Genomic DNA, 26,167 nt, shown 5'->3' on the forward strand with positions numbered 1-26,167 from the left:
TGTTATTAATCTAGCTGTGGAAATCAAGTTATTTTCTGGTTCGCTAAACTAATGCTGGGAAAACAGGCATATGTTTCTCTTCCCTGACAGTTGCTTGCTACAAGGATTTTTTTTTTTTAAAAAAAAGATTTTTAAGCATTTAGTGGTAAGAACATAGTTAAGATCTCAAACTGTTGTTAAAACAAGCAAGATTTTTAAGTCCCCTAGTTGGTGATTTGTCAGTTTTATTTATTTTTTTTATTACATTGTTTGCAGAGTGTGACACATTTTACAGATCTGCTCTATCTTAAAGATACTGTTGTGATTCAGGGTCAGCCTGTGGGTTTGGCAGTTGGGTCGGACGACTCAGAGGAGGAGGGGGGTGTTGAAGACCTTGCTGAGGGGGTTGAAGATCTTGCTGATGATAGCCCTCAGGCAGGCCCCTCCCACCTGGTCACCATGGAGACCCAGCTGTGTGAGCCTGACAGTGTGGATGAAGATGACCCACAGCTGGCCCTATTCAAGGACGCCCGACGCAGGAGGCAGTCAAGTAGGAGTAAACAGAGGAAGGCAATGGGGCTTCTCGGAAGGAGGCAGAGAGAAGCCACGCCCTGAACTCTTTATAAAGGGAATGTGTGGGGAGGGCTGGTTTGCTGAAAGCAACCGCTCAGATAGTGTTTCAAAGCTCCTGTATCTTGGTTCGTGTCTTGTTTGTTTTTGTAGTAATAAATTTGGCAGACGTAATTCCAGCCTCTTGCCGTTTGTAAACGGGTTGCCTTTTCTGCAGGGCCGGTAGCAGGCTGGTACAGAACAGATACAGGCAAAGCCACACAAGCTTTTCCTGCATGTAACAGTGTGACAATCCACTAGACCAGGGGTGTCAAAGTCTCAACATCACGTGACGTGTCGTGACGTATTGTGACTTTTTTTTTTGCCATTGCCGGCAATGGGGTGGGCGCGGTTTCGCCATGATGCATCTGGCCCGTGGGCTGGCAGTTTGATATCCCTGCACTAGACATTTCCAAAAGACATGTCTGCTCGCTACTGCTTGTACACTCTGTCACTGTCCAATCCAGTGTTTCCCATATTCAACCACTTGAAGATATGTGTACTTCAACTTCCAAAATTCCCCCTACCAACATGCTAGTGGGGGAATTCTGGGAGTTGAAGCCTATACGTCTTAAAGTGGCCAAGCTTGGGAAACACTGCACTAGTCCAAGGGTGCTCCACTCTGGAAGTAATGTTTTCCCCTCTATCCCAATCCAGCCACTGGGGGCGGATAGCATAGAGCACATTGAAGCCAATGGATGATGCAACTTGAAATAATGTGATTCATGCCAGCAATCGGGTGGCTCCAGTTGGTTCTTCTGGTTTCCCTTCTGTACTGCTTTTCTTATAGCTGCTATAGGAACACAGCTGTAGAGGAGGAGGGGAAGAGGACAAAATGACTTTCAGCACAGCCAAGATCCTTGCAGAAACTTTCAAAGTTCACAGCATGAAGAGGTGAAGTAAGTAGGACATAAATAAAATGTGCAAGTGAGAATCAAAACCGTACCAGTCCGGTTTCAGACCCAGTTACAGCACAGAAATGGCATTGATCACACTGGTAGATGATCTCTGGCGGGCCCGGGACAGGGGTTGTTCCTCTGTCCTGGTCCTACTTGACCTCTCAGCGGCTTTTGATACCATCGATCATGGTATCTTGCTGCGACGGCTCGAGGGCTTGGGAGTGGGAGGCACTGTTTTACGGTGGTTCTCCTCCTACCTCTCGGGCCGCTCGCAGTTTGTATTGGCAGGGGGACAAAGATCTACCCCGAGGCCCCTCACTTATGGAGTGCCTCAGGGGTCGGTTCTCTCCTCCCTCCTGTTTAACATCTATATGAAGCCGCTGGGTGAGATCATCCGTGGCTTTGGGGTGAGGTATCACCAATATGCGGATGATACCCAGTTGTTCATCTCCACCCCGAGCCAACCCAGTGATGCCCTTGACGTGATGTCCTGGTGCCTGGAAGCGGTGCGGGTCTGGATGGGAAGGAACAGGCTCAGGCTCAACCCCTCCAAGACCGAGTGACTGTGGATACCGGCATCTTGTGTTGTCCAACTAGTTCCTTCTCTTTTAATGGGGGGGGAGGTATTGCCCCCCTCAGAAAGGGCTCGCAACTTGGGTGTCCTCCTGGATTCACGGCTTAATTTGGAAGATCATTTAACGGCCATGACCAGGCGGGCCTTTGCACAGGTTCGCCTAGTGTGCCAGTTGCACCCCTTTTTGGACCGAGATGCCCTATGCATGGTTACTCATGCCCTCGTCACCTCTCGCCTGGACTACTGCAATGCTCTTTACATGGGGCTGCCCTTGAAGAGCACCCGGAGGCTTCAACTGGTGCAAAGTGAGGCCGCGCGGGTGCTCATGGGAGTATCTCGGTACTCCCATGTTACACCACTCCTGTGCAAGCTGCATTGGCTTCCGGTTGCCCTCCAGGTGCGATTCAAGGTGCTGGTAATAACCTTTAAAGCCCTGCATGGCTTAGGCCCGGGGTACTTGCGAGATCACCTGCTGCCATTGTCAATATCCCATCGCCCGGTTCGCTCCCACAGTCGGCCTCCTCAGGGTACCGTCGGCCGGACAATGCCAGCTGGCGACCCCCAGGGGGAAACCCTTCTCTGTGGGTCGGTACCCTCTGGAACGAATTACTCCCAGAGCTGTGGATGACCCCTGACCTTCGGTCCTTCCATCGTGACCTGAAGACTTGGTTGTTCCAACAAGCGGGTCTGGACTGACTACGTTTTTTTAATTAGGTTTTATCAGGTTTTTAAATTGTCACGTATTTATTGTTTAATTCTTTTTTTAAAAAAATTCATCCTATGTTTTTTAATTTTTATTGTTGTGAGCCACCCTGAGTCCTCAGGGAGAAGGGTGGCATATAAATTTAAATAAATAAATAAATAAATAAATAAATAAATAAATAAATAAATAAATAAATAAATAAATAAATAAATAATACACAGGCACCAAGAACCAACTCAGAATCACCACAAAAGGAAGTGGGAGGAGCAAGAGGCAGATAAGATGTTACAGAACACAACAATAAAAAAGCAAGCATTAATTTCAAAGAAAAGATTGTACCTTCATGAAATTAACCCGAGATATGAACAAAGGACAATATAGAAAATTGAAATTAAAAAAAACCTAATGCAAATTCCTGGGTACACACATTTAGCTTGTTTTAAAGAAATAGAATGCTTCCTGAAATGAATTCAATTTCCTGACTTCTCCATCTTCTTGAAGATTCCCAATGTCAACCAGAGTTTGCTGGGAATGATGGAAGCCCCATCTTTACCCTGCCTTTTCCCATGAATTTCTTTCTTTGAGAGGATGGGGTAGGGCTAATATGGCTCCAAATCTATGTATGTGCCAAAGAGCTATCACTCACCTGCAGGGATGTGGACTGTGAATTTTACTCTGCTGTTTCGCATGCAAGCTACATTACAATAGGTTTATGCACTGTTTGCAGTGCATCTAGAAGCTCTCAGTGACATCCATGGTAATTGTCCCATTTTATTCTGTGAACAATCTTGTGATTTCAGGCTAGCTGGCCAGTGTCAAGTAGTAGAACAAATATTTGAGCTCAGGCTTCTTTTGGACTAAATTTAACCCTGAAACCATACTTGCTGGCTGCTAACGGCTGCAAATCAAGCAGTGATCAAAGATATAGAAACAAGGATTGGTTAATGGGGGGGGGAAAAAGACAAATTGGCAATCCAAAACATGGGAAAGTAAAAGATGGCAACTCTAAGCATGAGAAAGAAAAGGAACTACATAAGTGATCTTCTCTACTGAGGCAAGTGACAGAAAATATTGTAAAGAAAAAGGAAAGTATGGCCAATAGTTCCTTATATGAAGCAGCCTGAGAGCTGACAAGAAAAATTCCTTGGTTTTCAACCATGGCAAAGCAATTATGAGTTCAAGGAACTATGAGAAGGTAGTGGAAAACTGCAATTTTAAGTCAAGTTAAGAATCCAATACCTTCTGTCAAAAGCAAAGGCTAGTGACATGAAATGTAACTTGGGGGAAACCATAATGTAATTTCCACACCAAATAACCTAAATCTAACTGAGTCTAGGTGGTTTTTCTCAAGGCAACCGTGCTTGTGCTTACATATTTCAAGGTTGCAGTTAAATGAGCCCCATTTTTCTACCCATAACAGTCATTCCAGGTGGCTCAGGAAAGGCTTTTTCATTAATTGAAGTGAATCCTATTGTTAGAGACAAAATAAATTGTGTTATTGGTAGAGGAGAGAAGCATTTTTCAGTGTCAGGTAAAACTTGGAATATTTCAAGGGGAACACTGTGAAGGATTAGGGGGAAATGATTGCACAATTTTTGTGAGAAAAAAAATCCATCTGGATTCAAGTATCCTCAGGAGTGTGTGCAAACAGCTGTTTCGATTGTTCTGAGCAAAAAGAAAACAAGCACTTTAAAAATATTGATGTTTTGCCTTCAAAACAAAAATCTCTGCCATTCTGAGAGGTAAAGTTTTGAATGTTTTTCCCCGGGTCGAGTCCTATGATTGAGCTGTTATTTTATGGTTTGTGATTGGGCTGTGTATGTGTGTGATACACACATAAATCGACACACAAACAAATCTATCCAGCCTAGCCAGCACTGTAATAGATGTGTGTCTACTGTTCTTGGGTGGGAAATAGTGGAAAGACGTGCAGGAGTTGAGCACATGGCTATTACTTCATATGCTTGGACTGAAACCCATCATTCTTATGCTATGCCAAGAATTCTTATCATATATTTAAAATATATAAAAACATATAAAATATCTAAACAACATTGTTTTTGTGGATGTCTGTCTGTCTCTCTCTCTCTCTCTCTCTCTCTCTCTCTCTCTCTCTCTCTCTCTCTCTCTCTCTCTCTCTCTCTCTCTCTCTCTCTCTCTCTCTCTCTTCTAAGTAAGCAATCAGTTTAAACTTTTCCCTTTGCCACTGCTAATAACCATTACATTGCATGCATTTGAAATATTTCAGTTAATCTTTTTTCTGGTTGAAAATTCATACCAATCTTCTAAGAGCTACGAAGCCATATCATTATCAAAATGGAAGATAGTTTACTATTAAAGGACCTTTTAGAATCCATTTCAATTCAGTCTATACAAAATCCATTAGACTCAAAATATCTACTAAAATAGCCATTTGGAAGCTAAATAGCGTGCTAGAAGAATTTGTCAAATTACTTGAGGGAAAAAGCAAACAAATTTTCTGAGAGTTCGTGTGAACGTGCTTCCGTTCCCATGAGAAAAAGATGGAAGGATATGCATGTTTATCCAAGGGAAGAATTAAAACATGCTAGGACATCCCCTCTTTAAAAATATGGAAAGTGGTCACAAACAAGACCAGATTTCTGCTCTGCTGCTTCAGTACTGAGGGGTTCGAATGGGTGAGTTCAGTTGCAAGTTTAGGTGCCCTTTGCATTACGCAGCAACCGTTTTGGATCAACCCTGCATTTGCTGGATGACTTGTAGATGTTGGACAATGATTAAGTAACAACGTAAACAGAATTAAACATAATTTAGCCTAATTCAAACTCATGATAACTGGGGTGGTTTTTTTAAAAAAGGTCAACAGGATGCTTTGTGGAAGGGTATTGTTAAAATCTTCATCTGAAATGGTTCCAGGTTTAACCTTAGGAGCATAATGACTCATTTGAATATTAGGAAGAAGCATTTTTTTAATGGAAGGATTCATATTTAATGATTAGGATTAATATTGCTTAAATCACGATAATTGTGGTTGTGCATATGAAACTAATCTATTTCAAAAGAATAAAAAAAGCAAATAATCTTAGATAAAGCGGGAGTACTTGTGGCTTTCCAGATGTTGTAAACAACAGCTCCCAGCAGACTTCACCATTGGCTAGGCAGGATGGAGATGATGAGAATAATAGTACAGAACATCTGGAAGGCCACAGGGTTTGGGGCATGGGCTGATCACTTGTAGATAAATCAAATAAACACATTAAGCTGAATGCCATATGGCAATAAAGCGGGAATAATAGTTAAGCTACAACATCTTTGAGTATTCAATCATTAATAAAGAAAAAGAAGTGAGGCAGAAGTAGCAGCAATAACTGCAATTGAGGTTTGTGGAGAAAAATCCGTAAGAATCCTCTCTTAAGAAGAAAAATATATAAAAGATGTATCAGAATACTCACTCAATAAGTCTATAAATATTTGGTGTGCTGGGTACTAATGAAAGTAGTAGTAGTTTATTGAATGAATAGTGTTGTGACCTTATCAATAAAATAAAATAAAAATACAGTGCATAGTTTAATTCTGAAATAAGAGATAGGAAAAACTAGTAATCAAATACATACTGTATGTGGCAATATAAAGAGTCAGTAATCAGATAAATGAATCTCCCTTACAGATTAGCCCAATTTGTTCAATGTATCAGATTCTTAGTTATATACTTAGCATTTCTATTTCCAATAGGTGCATTTGAGCTCAGGAGGAAATAAAGAAAACTGTGGTTCAAATGCTAGTGGGCTATTCTTTCCAATAGGGATGACAAGCATTTAAGCCTAGTGGGGGCATATAATTGACTGTTAAACATAATATGAGAAGCATTTTCAATGGCTGGGGTACCACATATGCAGGTTCTCTCCTGTATATGGCAAGTGGTGAAAGCACCCACATTTGACCATGGACAATTCACATCTTGCTCTAGAAGAGACCTTTCTTACAATATATGTCAGACTTAATGACAGGTATTTTTCAGGCTGAAAAATAGTTTTCTTAGCCAACCAGCCTAGGGATCTATTTTTGAGTCAATAATTCTGTGTCAGTTTGAGCACTAATAACTAGGACTCTTTGTTTCAAACATTTCCCATACCTGGGAGGCCTTTGAGAGTAGATGCTGGGTAGAAAACCTATGCTGTGAAATGATCTTAGAAAGTTAGCTGACCCAGCAGTTGGGTCATCCTTATCTGTTAAGCATATTTTGGGAAGTCTGTCAGGGTCTATTGAATGGATCCTCTGCCAGTATGTACATTTAATTATTAAATGGCTAAGTAAGGAGTGGATACCTATTTCTACTCCAATCACAATGGCAGTTCCCAGTATGCATCTTAAAAAGTAGATCTGAACTTGGGATAGCTTTATTAAAGCCACACAATTCTGAACCATGCAGTAGGTCATCATTGGGGCTAATTTTGTCCTAAATACTTTCATTATAGTGGTTAAGGTACCTGGGTAACTGTAGTTAAATAATTTGTATAATATTTAAAACTTACCTCAGTCCTTGCTGGGCTTCTTTTCAAACGATTTAACCATGACCCAGTGCTGGTAAAAACCATTCCTGCATAGGTAAAAGAACTCACATTCAATAGGCTCACCATTTATCTCATAGATTTGGTTTTAGATTTGGTTTTATTGATGTTTAAAAAATTAAGAGCACAGTAGGCATTTAGCTTTTGCAGCAACCTTCTGAGGCCATTAATAGTCCATGATATGAAAAAGTTGCTGACTCCTGGGTTAGCCTTAGAAGACAACTTCACAATCCATTGGTGAAATCTGGCTTGTTAAGATTGTCAGAATTTATTTTAAATTGGGATCTTGGTTTAAATTTAGTACCAAGCAAAGCATTACTTCTTTAAAAGGAGAACAAAGCCGAGCTAAAATCTTTTTTGACTACCTGAATGAAATTCTTTCTTGAGATATGTTTCCAGGTATTCCAATAAAGTTAAACCATGATAAATTGATTTGGAAGTCTAATTATATATTGGATTGTAATCAGGTGCTCTGAATGACTTTACTGAAAAATTGACAGGATCAGCACTGCAACAAAAGGACTACATCCATTTTTGAACAGCCCTGTTTGGTAATGCTACTGAAAACACTGTTCAGTTGGTTAGTACTGAAAGGAGAACAGCTCATAACAACTCAGTGGGCATCATTCTTCATATTTTAGGACAATCAATGTAGTTTGGGAACAAATCTTTGCTGTAGGCACAGGCAATGAAAATATGTCTTGATCTCTTCTGCCTATTGATTTTCACTTCCTTTCTCCAGCAATGTATTGTAGTTATAAATCAATGGGTTTAATCCACAGTTTTGGGAAGTTTTCAGATTTTCAGTGCTCAAGGCAGTAACCCAAAGGGGAGGTCTTGGAGTATATAGATGAAAAACGTAAGCTTGTGCTTACATCTTAAGACAGGTGCTTTGTGCATTTACTAATTGGAAGTTGTTTTGCAAATACCAGCCAGATTCTAGTGGTGAAGCAAAACATTAGACAAGAATACATTTTGTGTGTATGTGCATACCTGTTAAAGCATTGCTGAGGTTAGGGGTAGATTTTAGGGATTTTGTTGATATTCTACTTGCCCTTTTTTGCTTTGCATTTTATTGGTCCTTTATGTCTTAAATTATTATTATTTTATGATTATTATCAGCAGATTAAAAGGCAAGATAGAAATCTCTCAGGTATATGTTTATGTGAAGCTGTAGTCTATCAAGAAGAGTTTCTGCAGAAAGAAAATAATCAGTAAGTAATACAATATGATGTTATTTTTTTCTGTAGGCACACAGCATACAGTATTACTACAGCCTTCTTTACAAATGGGAATGCTGGATTTTGTAGTCCAACATATCTGGATGGCTCTGAATTGAAAATGGTTGGAGTGTCCATGTTTAAGAAAGGACAGCTTAGTTTAGGGAATTTAATCAAGCAAGTATGTTTGGGAGATGACTACTATGGAAAACCGTAACACAGTAAACAAAAACCTTGATCTAAAAACACATCCTTGCATGTGCTATTTTGTATCTAATGTTTGCCCATCCAAGTTTATTTGTTCTGCATAGACTAGATCAAACATGTCAAACTCGCAACATCACGTGGGCACGATTTCCTTGTGACGCGTCCGGCCCGCAGGCCAGCGATTTGACACTCCTGGACTAGATGGAAAATAATGGATGATACACTGTATATGGCAAGATTAAATGCCTTTATTATAGCACAGATTTTGGGAGACTAGAGTCCATTTGCCATGTAGGAATTAGATGGCTGGAGGAAAAATACTTAATCCCTGAAAAGTAGACGTAACTGTCCCCCACTTCTTTTGAGTTAATTCTGTAAGAACATGAACTTCTGATTGGAAATACTTTTCAAATATCACCTATTGGATTACTGGCTTTAGATAAACTAATCTCTCTCTCTGATTCAGGAGCCATGTCTACATGTCAGAACAATACCATTAACCTGACAGATCTATTCAAAAGTTCCTAAAATGATACAGTATTATGAAAGCCTATAAACCTTTAGGCGAAATGTTTATTATGACTACTGCTACAGTGTATGCTGCTATTATGCTCCTACTGTATTATCTGCCCCCTATTACCTTTCACAGGCTTAACCATTATACTATCTGGAAGTCTACATTTGTACTTTTTAAAATACATTTCAATTCTTGTTTGCTAGTTCTCCAAAGTTCAGGAGCTTCCAGAGAACATTTTATCATTGCTTTTTTTTATTTCAATGGATTCGAAATATTCACTTTCTCCAATAAAAGACGAGCTATTAAACCCACGACTTGTGGGTTCAGTGCACAATCCAGCAAATCATTTGTAGAAATGAGAGTTTGTGGGGAAGTGGTCATGCATTCTAGATCCTCCACGAGGGCCCCAGAATTAGTAGACATGGCAGATGTCTTCCCAGAAGGATGTAATTTTCCAAAATGTCTCTCACTTTCACTGAAGAGGTCTTTGTTGTCACGTTCAGCTACTCCAGTTGGATAAGTTTCCTGGGATTGTGGTAAAACCTGAAAAAGGCTCTGTCCAAAGGGAATTGTTGTCAGCTTTTCTGTTTCAATTACTGTTCTGCTAGAGTCACAGGGCTTAGATTTTATGCACTCAGATTCTGTATTGATCTGTACTTTCTTCCTCTTGTATGATTCTTGCAGAATTCCATCAGTACTGTGCATTTGAGGGACCTGGTGCTTAATTACGCTTGTCTTCTGATGTTCTAAATAGGAAGACACCGCTTTGTTTAAATACTCAAGGTTGGTATTATGGGATGTTACCTCAACCTAGAAAAAAAAAAGAAAATAGAATTCAAGCTAATATCTACATGACTGTTAAGAATTTCTTGAAGCAGTTCCCGCTCAGAAGCTAATCTCATTATTTTTATTTGCTTTGTTCTTTTGTCTTGTGAGGATTGAAATACATGCCCATGCATACACAAATACACATAGATACATACATATATTTTATTTATCTCTGCTTCTTTTTCAGCTTTAACTCTTTTACCTCCACCATCCTTGAATTTGAAAAGCTATAGTTGCTTAGCATTCTTTCTATTTATTTTGCATTTTTGTAAAATTCACAGTTAAGCAGTGTTTTATAGGGATCAATCAAAATATCATATCAGCTTTTGAGTTGCTCCATACTCTTCATCAAAGTGGGATGCAGAAAAAAATGAGAACTGGAGAAAAAAACTTTAATTAAAACAAGTGGGTTAGATGTTAAGATCATAAGGTCTTAAAAATTTTAATTTTAAAGTTTTTAATTAAAATTTGAAAGTTACCTTTTAGAGCAGTGATGGTGAACCTTTTAGAGACCGAGTGCCCAAACTGCAACCAAAAACCCACTTATGTATTGTCGGGTGCCGGGTGGTCGTGGCCCATTGGGTGGTCGTGGCCATTGGGTGGGCATGGCTGCGTTGGTAATGGCAGACTGGGTGGGACTAAAAAGTTCAATCAATCAATTCCAAATTTGCGAGATCTCTTTTTTCCCGTGAGAAGTTGAAATTGATTGATTGATTATTTTTTTTTGCACACAGCAGCAGAGGCCTAAAGCGAAAAGATTTTATACAACCCAGCTGAAGGCCTAGGCCTGGGGCAACAGTGCGCGTGCCCACAGAGGGGACTCTGCATGCCACCTGTGGCACGCGTGCCATAGGTTCGCCACCACGGTTTTAGAGCAAGTCTCAAGCAGCCTGGAAAAAATTCTCAATGCTAGACTCAAAGACATTGGAACAAAGAAAGAATGGTTGACCTCTATTTCTGAAAATATATGACTGGATGCTCTCTAAATCTGTCCCTTGTCCTAAAAGAAGTATTAAGTTTAGATTCACAGTATTACTTTCATTTAAAATATTTTGTGCTACATCCCATGTCATGAGGTCTTTCCATCCAATCAAGCATATCTGGGGTCATGAGAGAGAAGAATCCAATCTATCACCTGAATTCAGCTGAACATACAACTTTATTTGGACTGGACTGGACTGGACTAGACTAGAATAGAATAGACTAGAACTTCTTTATTGTCCAAGGGTGATTGGGCACACAAGGAATTATACCTTATATAACACTTATTGCACTTATATCTCAGCTTTTTTAAAAAATAGGAACTCAAAGTGGTTCAGAAAATAAAGCAGTTAAAAAAATAATTTTCATAGACCCCCAAATTATACATAGAAAAAAAGGTATCAAAAAGTAAGAAACAGCATGTAAAAGTACTTGGAACAAACTGAAATGATGTAGTCAAAAGACTTCCAGAAATCCCTGTGCTTTAGGCAGACACTTGAAGGCTCTATATAACTTTGGAGCTCCTTCCCATTCGTCCCTCTAAAAGCGAATTCTCCATGCTATGGTTGAGGCATAAATCCTCTTACCCAACTATTACAGGCAGCTGGGGGAGCACTAAAGAACATATTGTTGTTAGTTGCGAAGTCGTGTCCGACCCATCGCGACCCTATGGACAATGTTCCTCCAGGCCTTCCTGTCCTCTACCATCTTCTGGAGTCCATTTAAGCTCACGCCTACTGCTTCAGTGACTCCATCCAGCCACCTCATTCTCTGTCGTCCCCTTCTTCTATTGCCCTCAATCTTTCCCAGCATTAGGCTCTTCTCCAGTGAGTCCTTCCTTCTCATTAGATGGCCAAAGTATTTGAGTTTTAGCTTCAGGATCTGGCCTTCTAAAGAGCAGTCAGGGTTGATCTCCTCTAGGACTGACCAGTTTGATCGCCTTGCAGTCCAAGGGACTCGCAGGAGTCTTCTCCAGCACCATAGTTCAAAGGCTTCAATTCTTTGGCGCTCAGCCTTTCTTATGGTCCAGCTTTCACTGCCATACATTGCAACTGGGAAGACCATAGCCTTGACTATACGCACTTTTGTTGACAGGGTGATGTCTCTGCTTTTTAGTGTGCTGTCTAGATTTGCCATGGCTTTCCTCCCCAGGAGCAAGCGTCTTTTAATTTCTTGGCTACAGTCCCCATCTGCAGTGATCTTGGAGCCCAGGAAAATAAAATCTGTCACTACCTCCATTTCTTCCCCATCTATTTGCCAGGAATTGAGAGGGCCAGATGCCATGATCTTGGTTTTCTTAATGTTTAGTTTCAACCCACATTTTGCACTCTCCTTCTTCACTCGCAACAAGAGGCTCTTTAGTTCCTCTTCACTTTCTGCCATTAGAGTGGTATCATCTGCATATCTTAGGTTGTTGATGTTTCTTCCGGCAATCTTAATTCCAACTTTTGATTCATCTAGCCCTGCCTTTCTCATGATGTGCTCTGCATATAAGTTAAATAGGCAAGGCGACAGTATGCAGCCTTGCCGGACTCCTTTCCCAATTTTGAACCAATCAGTGGTTCCGTGTCCAGTTCTCACTGTTGCTTCTTGGCCTACATATAGGTTTCTCAAGAGACAAATAAGATGGTCTGGTATGCCCATCTCTTTAAGAACTTGCCAGAGTTTGTTATGATCCACACAATCAAAGGCTTTAGCATAGTCAATGAAGCAGAAGTAGATGTTTTTCTGGAACTCTCTAGCTTTCTCCATGATCCAGCGTATGTTAGCAATTTGATCTCTAGTTCCTCTGCCTCTTCGAAATCCTGCCTGTACTTCTGGTAGTTCTCGATCCACATACTGCTGGAGTCTAGCTTGTAGGATTTTAAGCATAACTTTACTAGCATGAGAAATGAGTGCAATGGTGCGATAGTTTGAACATTCTTTGGCACTGCCTTTCTTTGGAATTGGAATGTAAACTGATCTTTTCCAATCCTGTGGCCACTGTTGAGTTTTCCAAATTTGCTGGCAAATTGAGTGTAGCACTTTTACTGCATCGTCTTTTAAGATTTTGAATAGCTCAGCTGGAATACTGTCACCTCCACTAGCTTTGTTGTTGCTCAGCTTTTCTAAGGCCCACTTCACTTCACATTCTAGGATGTCTGGCTCGAGGTCAGTGACCACCTCATTGTGATTATCAGGGACATTAAGCTCATTCTTGTATAGTTCTTCTGTGTAATTTTGCCACCTCTTCTTAATCTCTTCTGCCTCTGTTAGGTCCCTGCCATTTTGGTCCTTTATCATGCCCATTTTTGCATGGAACGTTCCCTTCATCTCTCCAATTTTCTTGAAAAGCTCTCTGGTCCTCCCTATTCTATTGTTTTTTTCTATTTCTTTGCATTGTTCATTTAAGAAGGCATTCTTATCTCTTCTAGCTATTCTTTGGAATTCTGCATTTAATTGGGCATATCTTTCTTTTTCTCCCTTGCCTTTCGCTTCCCTCCTTTCCTCAGGTATTTGCAAAGCTTCCTCAGACAGCCATTTTGCTTTCTTGCATTTCTTTTTCTTTGGGATGGTTTTGGTTGCTACCTGTTGTACAATGTTGCGAACCTCTGTCCATAGTTCTTCAGGCACTCTGTCTATCAGATCTAATTCCTTAAATCTATTTGTCACCTCTACTGTATATTCAACAGGGATATGATTTAATTCATACCTGACTGGCCTAGCGCTTTTCCCTACTTTCTTTAATTTAAGCCTAAACTTTGCAACAAGAAGCTCATGGTCTGAGCCACAGTCAGCTCCTGGTCTTGTTTTTACTGACTGTATAGAGCTTCTCCATCTTTGGCTGCAGAGCATATAGTCAATCTGATTTCTGTGTTGACCGTCTGGTGATGTCCATGTGTAAAGCCGTCTCTTGGGTTGTTGGAAAAGAGTGTTTGCTATGACCATCGTATTCTCTTGACAAAATTCTATCAGCCTGTGCCCTGCTTCATTTTGTACTCCAAGGCCAAACTTGCCTGTTATTCCAGTTATCTTTTGGCTTCCTACTTTAGCATTCCAATCTCCCATGATGATAAGGACATCATTTTTGGGTGTTAGTTCTATAAGGTGCTGTAAGGCTTCATAGAACCGGTCAATTTCATCCTCTTCAGCACTGGTGGTTGGGGCATAGACCTGGACTACTGTGATATTGAATGGTTTGCCTTGGATTCGAACTGAGATCATTCTGTCATTTTGAGGGTTGTATCCCAGTATTGCTTTTCCTACTTTTTTATTGACTATGAAGGCTACTCCATTTCTTCTGAGGGATTCTTGCCCGCAGTAGTATACCTGATGGTCATCTGAATTAAATTCACCCATTCCTTTCCATTTTAGTTCGCTGATACCTAAGATGTCGATGTTTAGTCTTGTCATCTCTTGTTTGACCACGTCCAGCTTTCCTTGATTCATGGATCTTACATTCCAGGTTCCTATGGAGAAAGAACATATTGGGCACATCCCAAAGGCATCTGTGGGCTGTTAGGCTTTTGAATGAAAAATAACTTTTGTGAACTTTTGTGAATTTTATGCAGAATTGACTTGGGAGGCCAGAATGTGGTGTAGTTGGTTCACATGGTGTAGTAAGATGGAGGGTTTGTTGTCACTGTGTGTTGGGGGGTGGGAGCACAAAGGGAGGCTCAGCTAATCTCAATGTACACATAGTTGTACTTTGACAATAAAGGTTCATTTCATTTCATTTCATTTCATTTCATTATTTCATTTCATTTCCATTCCCATTTAACTGATATGGGATGACAGCAGCTCCCAAGGAAACGCATACCCACAGCAAACCACTCCAGTGAAGGAAAAGAGGGAGATAGCTAAATAACAACTCTAAGCTCATGTTTCATTTTCCATGGAGTTGCCCATAAGAAGGGAATGGTGTGTGTTTCAAAGCTCTCCCTGGCCAAGTGCTCTTTTCCCACAAAATCCTGCGCCTTCATAATAATATATGAACTTATTAAAGTGCATCCCCAAACTTACAAACTGCATTTCTTGTTGTAGGAGGAGCTAATGGCTGAATCTTATTATCAAATAACTAATATTTTGGCGTGAATTGTAGTGGTTCTTCTATATGTTATATTCAGTTTTGGATGAAAAGTTAAATAATAAAAGTTTAAAAGTTAAACATAACGGAGTTATTATTTGTAACTCTGACATCCTAAGTGGCAATTAATATTGATAAAATGTTTACTATTCTTTTATTTTCAATACTTTAAGCTTTCTAAATAGTAGAATGTTAATAATTTTTAAATCGGACTATACAAACATTGCTGAACTGAAATCATGCAATGTATCAAGATTTATAACATTACCCCCCCCCCCAAAATCTAACTACTCCAAAATATTTACTGTTCTCAGATTGCTAAATCCACTGATTGTGTATAGTGTACAAAAAGAGATAATAGCAAAATCCATATTTTACAGAAGGATATGGTACTCGGTCTGCACCAATATTACATTTCTGGCTTAGTACCAAATCTAAGGTCAAATGAAGCAGAGATATTCATGCTTAGTCATTCTGGAGATGCTAATCCTTGCTGCATACAACTGAGGCAGGGATTGGCAATTTACAATAATATCATTCAGGCAAAAATACACAAAAACTTTAGAGGATAAAATGAAGAGGAAAACCTCTGTGGGGTTCAGCCAAGAATCTGTATCACTGGGGTTTTCTGCAGCCTTGATTGCACATATCATTGTTCGAGTTATTGCCTCTTCTATGCGGGCTTCATGATCTGAATCCTATAAAAAAAAGAAAGGAAAACATGGGATATTTTAAATAATGAAAAGGACTTTGGTTGGCAGGAGAAGGGACATTTGGATATGCTGAGTCCAATGTATTTTGAAGCTATGACTATTCCTTTGTGCATTGGCCTAAACCAGTGTTTTTTCAAACTTGGCCCCTTTAAGATGTGTAGACTTCAACACCCAGAATTCTCCAGCCAGCCTTGCTGGTTGAAGAATTCTGGGAGCTGAAGTCCACAAATCTAAAAGGGGGCAAGTTTGAAAAAAACACTGGTCTAAATGGTAGGGTATGCAAGTAGGGAGGAGGTATGCTTCATTTTATAATCATATTATGAAGGTTCTCTAATATTCTGAAGAATCAAAACTTAGCAGTTGTAGAGGCTCTGGAATACTGTCTTGTATTATACAAAACACAGTATTCATGTTAAAAGGATCTGTGACTTCCAAAATAGGCAGACAGGGTAATTAACATCCCGTTATTTTATCTGGGATTTCATAATTTCATAAAATGCCCATAAAAGCTGCCTGATCAAACAATTATATAATTTTTCCTAATTGGCAGTTGTTCTATTCCATTAGTGTCTTGTTAAATTGAGATTTATGAACTTTAATTTATAACAGAGGGATATCATCTAATATATAGAATCTTTAATTTAGGAAGATCAAAAAGGCATGTCCCAAACTCTATCTCTCAAAGATTTAAGCTCTTAAATACACACATACTGTCTCCTTCACACACAAATTACTAAGAGAACACAAATGCCTCGCGAGCTATTACTAAATTATTCTAAATTCCAGGGAGCCTGCTGTCATCTGACAGCATCACCAGCTCACTAATGTATTATTGCAGTCTTACACAGCAACAGGAGGGTGAAAAAGGCAGCGTTGGCTTTAATGAAGGATACCAGCATAGTATTTTAAAGATGAAACAAGAATTCTGTAATTGATTCTTACATGCTACAAGGTGTCATGTCTTTCTTGGGTGCCTTTAGGCGGTGAAATACAAAGACTAATTTAGGATTTCATCAAGATGAGCTGCCTAGGAAAGAAAAGCCTTCATGTTTAGCTGAATTGCTTGGAGCTGGGGACAGTTCCAGGGCAACAAGGAACAAAATCATTGCATAAAATGGTACTGGTGGCCCACAAACCTGCAGGCAGAATGAAGGAGTGAGGCTTGTTTGCTTGAATTTACATATGAAAATGAGGATGTAGCAAAGAGATTGCAAGATGCAATCTTTGCTCTTGATCAGTAGCTTACAACTTTCCCACAGAAACTCTTTAAAATAGGGGTTGATGCAATGCTTTTTTTTGTTAAGTCTCTCATTAATACATTGGATAACCCTAGCTCTGGAGATTCAGAAGACACTCTTGTAAAATTTAGAATTGCATTAAGTCTTGCCATTTTATTTCAAATGTTATTGCTGCTGCATAAATAGTTAGGGAAGCTTTTCTTACTGCTCGTTTTTCTCATGACCACAAGGTAAGTCATACAGTCAGGAATATATAGAATAATTGTACAGAGCAGTAATTCCACAAAATTGGTACCGTTCAGGGATAAGAGACTTTCTCTTCCAAGCTTTTAATATAGTTTCCCACAGACTCTTTATCACAACACAGCTTGCTAAGTCTGAAACATTTAGCTTCACCTTTTAGCATCTGAAATAATGCATATTTAGAGCAGCTTATCTTAGCCATACGAAAATTGTCAGGCTTTCAGGGTACTGCAGCTCTGAAAAGTTCATTCTGCCTGATGAAGCCCATGAATAATATTAATCACTTATCTTAGAATGCAAACTTTGGCGTGGTCTCAATGTGTCAGAAGCAAACTAAACCCTGCTCCTCTTATTGTAAAGCATGAGTAGAATAATTAATTGTATCAGTAGAAAGTTGAAACTGGCATGGCACTCACTTATCATATCAATATGATGGCAGCTGCTTATTGCCATGAGCCAGAGTACTGCTTGAGTGAATAATGGAAATGTTCTTGATATTACTTTTTAACATCAATGTCATGTATTGTTTTACCAAGATGGATAACCCTACATCTAGAAAGGAATGTTGCCATCATCTCTGGAGATAATAGGATATAATCAGCAGTCACCACAAAGGGTAGTCCTAGCATTCCTCAAGTTAAGCAATCTCCATGCTCAACTTATATTGTTTGTGAAGTTTTGGCAAGCAAAATTGGAATGTATTGAACCTGCTTACTTTTTTACTCTTAAATATATGGGCTATATTGAGAAGTGTGAGGCAGGGAAATAACGTATAAGATATCTTATATGAATTGGGGGAATTCTGGCCATTGGTGTACCACAATTCCTAGCATCCCTCCCTACTGCTGACGTTGGCTGGAACTGCTAGGAGATCGCTAGACACCACTGGAGAACCACTAGCTTCCCATCCTATTATACCCAGTATTATCACACCCAATTTCTTAACATATCAACTCAGCCCCAACCTACAATTAGGAGATCATACTAATCTACTTTCTGAACAAAATATAAAGGCACTCTCTTTATCTAATAACAGTGTTTCAAATTTTCTCCTCCATATCCTCTGCAAATGATCTGTCTCCTGATCAAAGGATGTAGATTTATTGGCTCTGTGCTAAAAAGAAAAAAGAACTGCTCTGAGATCTTTCAAATTTGTTGAAATACATTTATATAGATTTTCAACTACAGAAGAAAACAGAGCCTGGAATGGATTTCTAATCCCATCAAGCTTCAATGATACTTCTTTCCAATTTCCTCTCCACATATTTGATGTCAGATGGATGAAGAGACCGTGTCTACGTCTGTTACAAATCATTCTTTCAGGTTTCATTTCTACCTACATCGCTTTGATTTAAAATTTATGCAATCAAGATGTTGAATTATGTAGCATAATTTATGTATGTTGTATGTTACAGATTATAAGTAGATGGGCCTCTTGTGGGCCTCAGTGATTCAGTGCTAGGGAAACCAAAAGGAATGGGAGGGGGATGGAAGAAAAACTTATTCTAGTAACAGCTCTGCAATTATTGTACCTACATATGCATAATACTAATTGACAATAAGGTAGACAGATGTCATGGCCGAGAGTGTAGCTTGATAGTAGCACACATGCTTTCCATACTAAGAGCTCCTCATTTAATTGCCAAGATCATTATGGAGGAAAACTCTAGCATGAAATTGTGGGAAACTTGCCAATCAAACATCCTTTTTGTTATGAATCTTTGTTATGAATAAAATTTATGCTATCAATGGATTGTTTGTGAATATGCAGGTTATGATACTCCATATGGTTTGCAGCTGGCAATTTTAACAGATAAAATGATTAAAATCATTGAAATGATTATAAGAAATATACCAGTTCAATCCAGGAATTAACGCTAACAGTGATGGGGTCAATGGACTCCACATAATGCCACCAATGTCTAGGAACCAACAAGACCTGAAGCAAAAAGGAATGAGAATTGAGAAGTTCTTTTCTTACAAACATATATGTTGCACAAAAGCATTACACTGTAAACAGAAAGGGTTGAAAACAATACTTTTAACACTAGTTCATATATTTTATAATTGATCTCCACTTGCACTTGAAACATCTAAGAAATTATGACTTTTAAGGATAATATATTCTGTAGCACCTCTATCCCACTCTTCCAGTCCAACGAATACTCGGGTATTTTATAAAAAGTGAAAGAAATAAAATATGACTTACAGTATTAAAATCAAAGAGTTTAGTCAGCAACTGTGAAATCAACAAACTATATGAAACACAAATTAAAGAAATGAAATTGTAGAACTATCTGTCAAATTACAAATTAACAAATCAATAGGATTGGATAGTAGAAGCTGAAGTTCAGAGACTATCACTATAAATGACAAATAGTCCTCGACTTTATGACTGTCATTTAGTTATGACTACCCGAAAAAGAGATTTATGACCCGGATCCAAAGTTGGAATAGTTGGGCTCCCTCCATGTTCATGTGATGGCGTTTCAGGCACTTGACAACATGGCCACAATTATTTATTTATTTTATTTATTTATTTTATTGAATTTGTATACCGCCCTATTCCCGTAGGACTCAGGGCGGTTTACAGGGCAGTTAAAACCATGAAATACAAAAAATTAAAATCAGTTAAAACAATTAAATTAAATTCAAGCCCCAAGAGTAAATCTAAAACCCAGTTAAATTAACAACCCCACAGTCTGGACCAAACAGATCAAAGAGCCATTTGCAGCATCCCAGGGTCACATGACTATGCTTTACAATGGTTTTGCTAAAACCTAACATTCTGGGTTTTGGCAAAATCCATAGCAAACCATTGATTCACTTAACAACCATTACGTTCATTTAACAACCGCTGCAAAAAATAAAATTGGGTTAAATGAGCTCCGTTACATTCATATGATGATGACTGCCTCTAGCTGCTGGCCTAATAGAAGATCATCACAATTAAGATGCCATAGGTGTTTTTTTTAATTTAAACATATCCTAGAAATACGTTAGGCATAAGTAATTTGATATCAGGCTTCAGTGGGAAGTGGGAAACATTTCTTTCACAATGACCATCTATCTGCCAATGGGAAGGGATGAAATCAGCAAGCCCTCTTCCATTTTTTTCTTCTAGCAAATGATGTTCAGAATTGTGGAACTTCTGGCCCTGGAAGCAATTTGGTAATTTTGAATTTGGAGGATTTGATGACATGCAAATTTAAGCAAGAAGCACCCTATCAGCAACTTTACTGCTGAATAATGTAACTGTCAGGACCCACCCCAATCCATGTCTTAGGGAAACAAAAACTCTTGGAGTCAGTTCTAGTCCAAAAGGGTATTTTTACTAGGACATGCTTGGTTGTGGGAATACAAGACGGACTTGGTATTGTTTTACAAATTGAAACTTTATAAAGAGTTCCCGGTTCAACCCCCCTCCCCTCAAACCCATTTGGTCAGCCCCCCCATCATTTTACTTCGTGTCATCCCTTTCGTGGGAAAAAGGGAACTTCAAATCTTTATGGTTATTGCCTTCTTCCTTTACAGATTCAAATGGAGACACAGGCCAGATGCCCTAACCCTCCCCTTTGTTCCCCCAGTTCCAAAGGTTTCCCTTGGTCTTTGAAATAACCTAAAGCAGGCTGAATCCACATGCGCTCCTACTTCCTCGGGAGATGGCAGAATCCATGGGGGGGAATTCAAGGTCTCAGTGTCTCTCTTGCTATTTTTAAAACTGCCCTATCTCCAACCAAAACAAAAACCTTTCATTGTCTTATTCAACCAGTATTTACTATGGGTGGGGGGCACTGATAAGAACATTTCGGATGAGAGGTTATCTCCAACAGGTGTTTTAAGCCGGACTCTTGCACATATAAGGAGTTAGAATTTTCTTTTAATTCACTGGGTTTAGAAAGGTAGAGGCAAAATTTAGCCAAATAATCTTTCAAGAGTTTTTCTAACGCAGCTGTCACTTCAAGGTGCAAAGAGAGTGTGGATCCCAATATATTCTCCTCTACAAATACTTCTGAAGAAAACAAGACAGTTAGACATTCAGCCAAACATTTAGACATGAAAATCCACAAAGTTTTTGCAAAAAAGGTCAACAGTAATATGCCAGGCTTCTGCCATATCCAGCCAATGTAAATATTAAAATATATATTTACTTATAAATCTGGTATATGATTTTCTGCACTATTCCACTGAAAAGGGAATATCACATTGGGGAAAGCTGATTTATCTAGAGTCCCTTTCAATGCGATTATCCTATGTTTTATCAAGAATCATGTCTAAATATTCATTTCTCCATACACCACCCATAATGCAGACGGTGATCACATAAGGGTGACATAAATATACTGTTCGCTTATGATACAGATGCCATCAATTATTTAGAAACAGATGTTCATCTTCCAAGATAAGTAAAAAAGCATTCTTATAAATACTTTGTTTTAGAACAGGAGAAACATTAGAAAAGACATCTGGGAACTTCAACAAAATGCTGCAGACTGGGGTGTAATTGCTCAGCAATTCAACTACCAATTCCAATTCAATCTTTTAACTTCTTATTTCATAACATAAGTAGTTTGAAATAATCATATGAGATATACTGTATCTCTTCCAAAAACATCTGCTAATCAGCTGGAAGACTGGCTGAGCAAGAACTTATTACTGTTTGCAAAAGTCAATAAATAGTAAAATAATATATTTTTGAATTCAGCAAAAGTCCAAGCAACTGATCATACAGTTAATCCTTGATTTATGACCACAGTGGAACCTAGAACTTCAGTCGTGAGTCATTGCAGTCATAAGTTAAGGCACCAAGTGACTGGATATGACTTTATGACCATTTTTATGACAATTGTAAAGTGAATTACCAGGGTGGTTAAGCAAATCACATGGTTGTTAAGTGAATCACAAATCTATTATTCCAAATGAGCAGTTTTTGCCAGAAACTGGCAAAAAGTTTAACAAATCAATCATTTGACTATGGGACACTGTAACCGATCATAAAGGTGAACTGGTTGCCAAGTGCTTGAAATATGATCATGTGACCAGGAGTATGTGGCAGTTGTAACTTCAAGGATGGGTTGTAAGTAGCTTTTTAGGGGGGAGTCTGTCATAACTTTGAATGGTTAATTTATGGGTCATAAGTCAAGGACTACCTTTATACAGTTTCATGCTGTTTGTTTAAGAACTGTGAAAGCAAGTGAAGTATCATAAATAAAAACCCAAGAGACCATAAAATGTACATAGAAGTATAATATCAGAATTTACATTAGGAAGAAATACAAAGTTATCAAAGGTGACATTGAGAACATGGCTGGAGGAATGGAATGCAAATTTGGTAGCTAATAATCACCAGGGCACATAAATGTATTTTGATTCATTTAGATATTCAGAAAAGAAGTGGACTAAAACATCAGCAGAAAAATGCAGTCCACTTGGACTGCCAAATTCCAATCTATACTCTAGTCTGGGGAGCACAGATCAAATCAGTTCAAAATATCAGAAGAGTCACACTGTATCAGAACAATAGCCTATTTATTCTGTTTCACACTATGGTCATAAGCTAGGAATGCAAAACGATCTCTCGCCTGTTTATCTTGGTATTTGAAGGGATAAACTGGCCTTTCTCAAAGATCACACTAAGCCAGTGATGGCGAACCTTTCAGAGACCAAGTGCCCAAAAACCACACCGCCCCCTGGCCCGCCTCTGCCCCACCTCACCCGCCTGCAGGGCCACCCACTGCCTCCACGGCCCACCGCAGATTGCTCAGGCGGCCCTGCAGTACCACAGCAGCCACGCCCTCTGCCTGTGCCCTGCAGCATCACCTGCATGTGACAGGGCATGAGGGTGGAGTCTTGTCTCTGCTGCCCGGCTGCCATGTGCTTGGCTGTGCTGGTCCATACAGGCCGCACCTGGGGGCAACTCTCCTCTGGGGGGGACTGCTGGTGAGGATGGGACCACGAAGGAAGGTGGGGCTGGGGCGATGGCACGCATGCCCACAGAGAGGGCTCCAACTGCTGCCTCTGGCACGCGTGCAATAGGTTCGCCACCACTGCACTAAGCTACTGTTATTAAGACAGACATATTTTAAAGTTTGATTATGTACATTCCAATGCCTTTTCATCTTATGACCCTCTTTTACCGGTCTACATAGAGAGCGTCCTCTCATATGGTATTGTGGTTTGGTATGCTGGTCTGACAGCCATGGATAGGAAAGTATTACAGAGGGTGGTGAGCACAGCACAAGACATTGTGGGCTATCCCCTGACACCACTGGATGACATTGCCAGGGCTTGCTGCCTTGGAAGAGTGAGGAAAATTCTCAGGGATGACTCACACCCTGGACGGTATCTCTTTACTCTCCTACCATCGGGTAGGAGATACAGGAGTATAGCCAGCCGTACCAACAGGCTGAAGAACAGCTTTTATCCCTGGGCTGTTAGGCTTTTGAATGGGAAATAATTTTATAAACTTTATGCATAATTGACTTGCAAGGCCAGTATATTGTGCAATTAGCTCACATGGTGTAATAAGATGGAGGGTTTGTGTCACTGAAAGTTAGGGGTGGGGGCACGAAGGGAGGCTCAGCCAATCTAAATGTGTACATGCTTGCACTCTGACAATAAAGGTTCATTCATCTATAATTCCAGGTGGCTTCTAGAAATAAAAACAGTAAAACAATGCATTTAAAAATAACACCTATTATAAGACTAGAAAAAGCTAAACTAACTATATTAGAGACATTCAAAGAGAATCCTGGTCTGTTCTTGATAATTTGTTTGACTCTTGTTTGATGTTTTGAATCATGTATTTTTGGTTGAAGAAAATATTCTGCTGCTTTTTTGTTTGAAATACTTTATTATTTGAAAGTGTAAATAAATTTGGGTTGGGTTTTTTTCCAGCCTATTGATTGTTAAAAGGAAAAAGGGGTTGTCCCTGACACACAAACAGGGCCAGTCATAGGCTGGAACAGAACACAAATGCCGCAAGATAATAGTTCCCAATTATGTTGCCCTTTCTGCTTCAAAAACTACAGAAAAGTAAGTCTTGGCTTTGTTAAATTTCCCATTGGTGTTGGGCACAAACACAGTTAGAAAGGAGGGAGCCATCCTAACCTGGGGTTGGGAAATTGCCATAGAGCAAGGGAATTGTGCCTAAGAAGAAACACCTCTAGGTTCCCACCCCAGATAAGGTGGTTCTGGAGGAAACAAGGATCCAATCCACAACGGACTGGATTCCCACAACACACTAAGCCATAAACCATGGAGTACAAACCACAAAGCTTTAATTCAAACAACACAGTAAGTCAGATTCAACCAACAACACTCTGGCTTAGGAAAGTCTACATACCCACATTTCCCTAACTAGGCAGAAAAATCTATACTTAAGTAGGCCTTTTGATTCTTTCTCTCTTCCATGTGTGTATTTATGATATAGATCTATGATTTGACATGAGAGAAGAGCTTGGGTACATGTGTGCATGTGTGTAAGACTTCAAAGATAGGCATAGCTCTTTTTAGGATTATGATATTACCACCTGAATTAACATCTCTTCGTCCAGCTATTGTGATTGAACCTGTAACAGTAGAAAATAGGAAAGGAGAAGAATAGAATAATATATTGGATATTATAATGTACCCCTGAAGCTTAAAAAAAGCCAATGTAGTTGCCGAATAAATGTTATAGCCACTAAACTGGCAATTAGCCAATTGCACACAACAAAAACTATTTAAGTCAACCAAGTTGGCCGTTTCGAGGTGTGTCCTGAATTCAGCTCCCACAATCCCCCATAAAATGATTGATCAAACTCGTATCTCTTCTCATGTTTTCTCAGTGGAGGAATAAGTTGTTACACCATATAAAATCTGCCCAAAGCTTTTTCATGTTTATTCAGAGGGTGGGTGTGATTTTTTTTGAGGTGAAAAAGTCACCTCTGAGCTGTGAATGTAATCTCAGCATGAACAAGATGGAGTTTACAGTCCCCTTTAATGCCCTATCAAATCACTTCTCCATACCCGATGACAGCTTTGATCTACACTTTATATTTGTGCTCCACAAATGGAAAAAGAAGAGCTCTGAACGAGGCTACTCTGCTGGTACCTGTCTATTATATCTTTTGCTCCTGCTTCTGGGGCCCTGTGGTTTTTCTCAATACCTGTTTTTGGAGTCGGTCAGGTAAATTAGCCGAGGCTAATTTACTAACACAAAATAAAATAAAAAAACTCTCAGAGGCTCACAAAGGCATCTTTCAATTTGCTCTCCTGTCATTTTGAGGAAGCAATTATTATAAACCCACAGGTTCAAATTATCATCTGCAGGTGCAAGAGTGATACAGAACGAACCCTACTAGAACTTGGCTGTCAGTGGGGATCACACAGATGTTTTAAAGATCATGTCAAGGACTGAAATATGGGGCAGAATTTAGGAAGTCACCTTATAATTTTATCCCATTTAGCTTTCATAATTGACGAATGTTCTAAAATGGATGAAACTATTTTCCATTGGCTTCTGTTCATCCAAAAATAAGGCCAGGGTTGCGTTAAAATATACAGGAACCAAGATTCCTCAGTGCCACCAAGATCAGGATAAGTAGTGAAATGAGACACAGTGGCCAGAAGATGGCATTAGGCACATTAGGTTTCTTGTAATAAATACACCTAGTGCCCAACTACTGCTATGCTGAATATCAAAACATACCTTTATTTTAGTTTTTCAGTCCTGCATTGTTGCAATATTTTAATCCATGGCATTATAGTTCATGGCCAAAAATGAATAGAGAATAGTGTAAGTTTACCAAGTAATGTAATGCCTACAGGAAACTTTCAAGTAACTGTATTTGTAGACATAA

At 39.3% G+C, this 26,167-nt stretch overlaps 1 protein-coding gene and 1 long non-coding RNA gene across 4 annotated transcripts in view; both read right to left on the minus strand.

The window, feature by feature from the left end:
* Window positions 1–1,316: 1,316 nt before the first annotated feature.
* LOC308660598 lies at window positions 1,317–8,389 on the minus strand. Its single transcript, XR_014024756.1, has 3 exons — window positions 8,305–8,389; window positions 7,276–7,340; window positions 1,317–1,395 (listed from the first exon to the last, which is right to left on the minus strand). It is a non-coding gene; the product is annotated as an uncharacterized lncRNA (long non-coding RNA).
* Window positions 8,390–8,481: 92 nt separating this feature from the next.
* Window positions 8,482–26,167, minus strand: part of HSPBAP1 (HSPB1 associated protein 1) — a 71,616-nt gene continuing 53,930 nt past the window's right edge. For 2 of the 3 annotated variants that reach the window (XM_081315128.1, XM_081315127.1), the window contains exons 6-8: window positions 19,180–19,263; window positions 15,718–15,828; window positions 8,482–10,065 (exon numbers count right to left, since the gene is read on the minus strand). In XM_081315128.1, coding sequence (XP_081171254.1) covers window positions 9,508–10,065; window positions 15,718–15,828; window positions 19,180–19,263 — 753 coding nt within the window. In that variant the 3' untranslated portion in view covers window positions 8,482–9,507. The remainder of the gene's footprint in view (window positions 10,066–15,717; window positions 15,829–19,179; window positions 19,264–26,167) is intronic. The other variant, XM_081315129.1, reaches the window with a different exon arrangement.

This window comes from Vipera berus, assembly GCF_964194415.1.
Source record: "Vipera berus genome assembly, chromosome: 1".
NCBI classification, from domain to species: Eukaryota; Metazoa; Chordata; class Lepidosauria; order Squamata; family Viperidae; genus Vipera; species Vipera berus.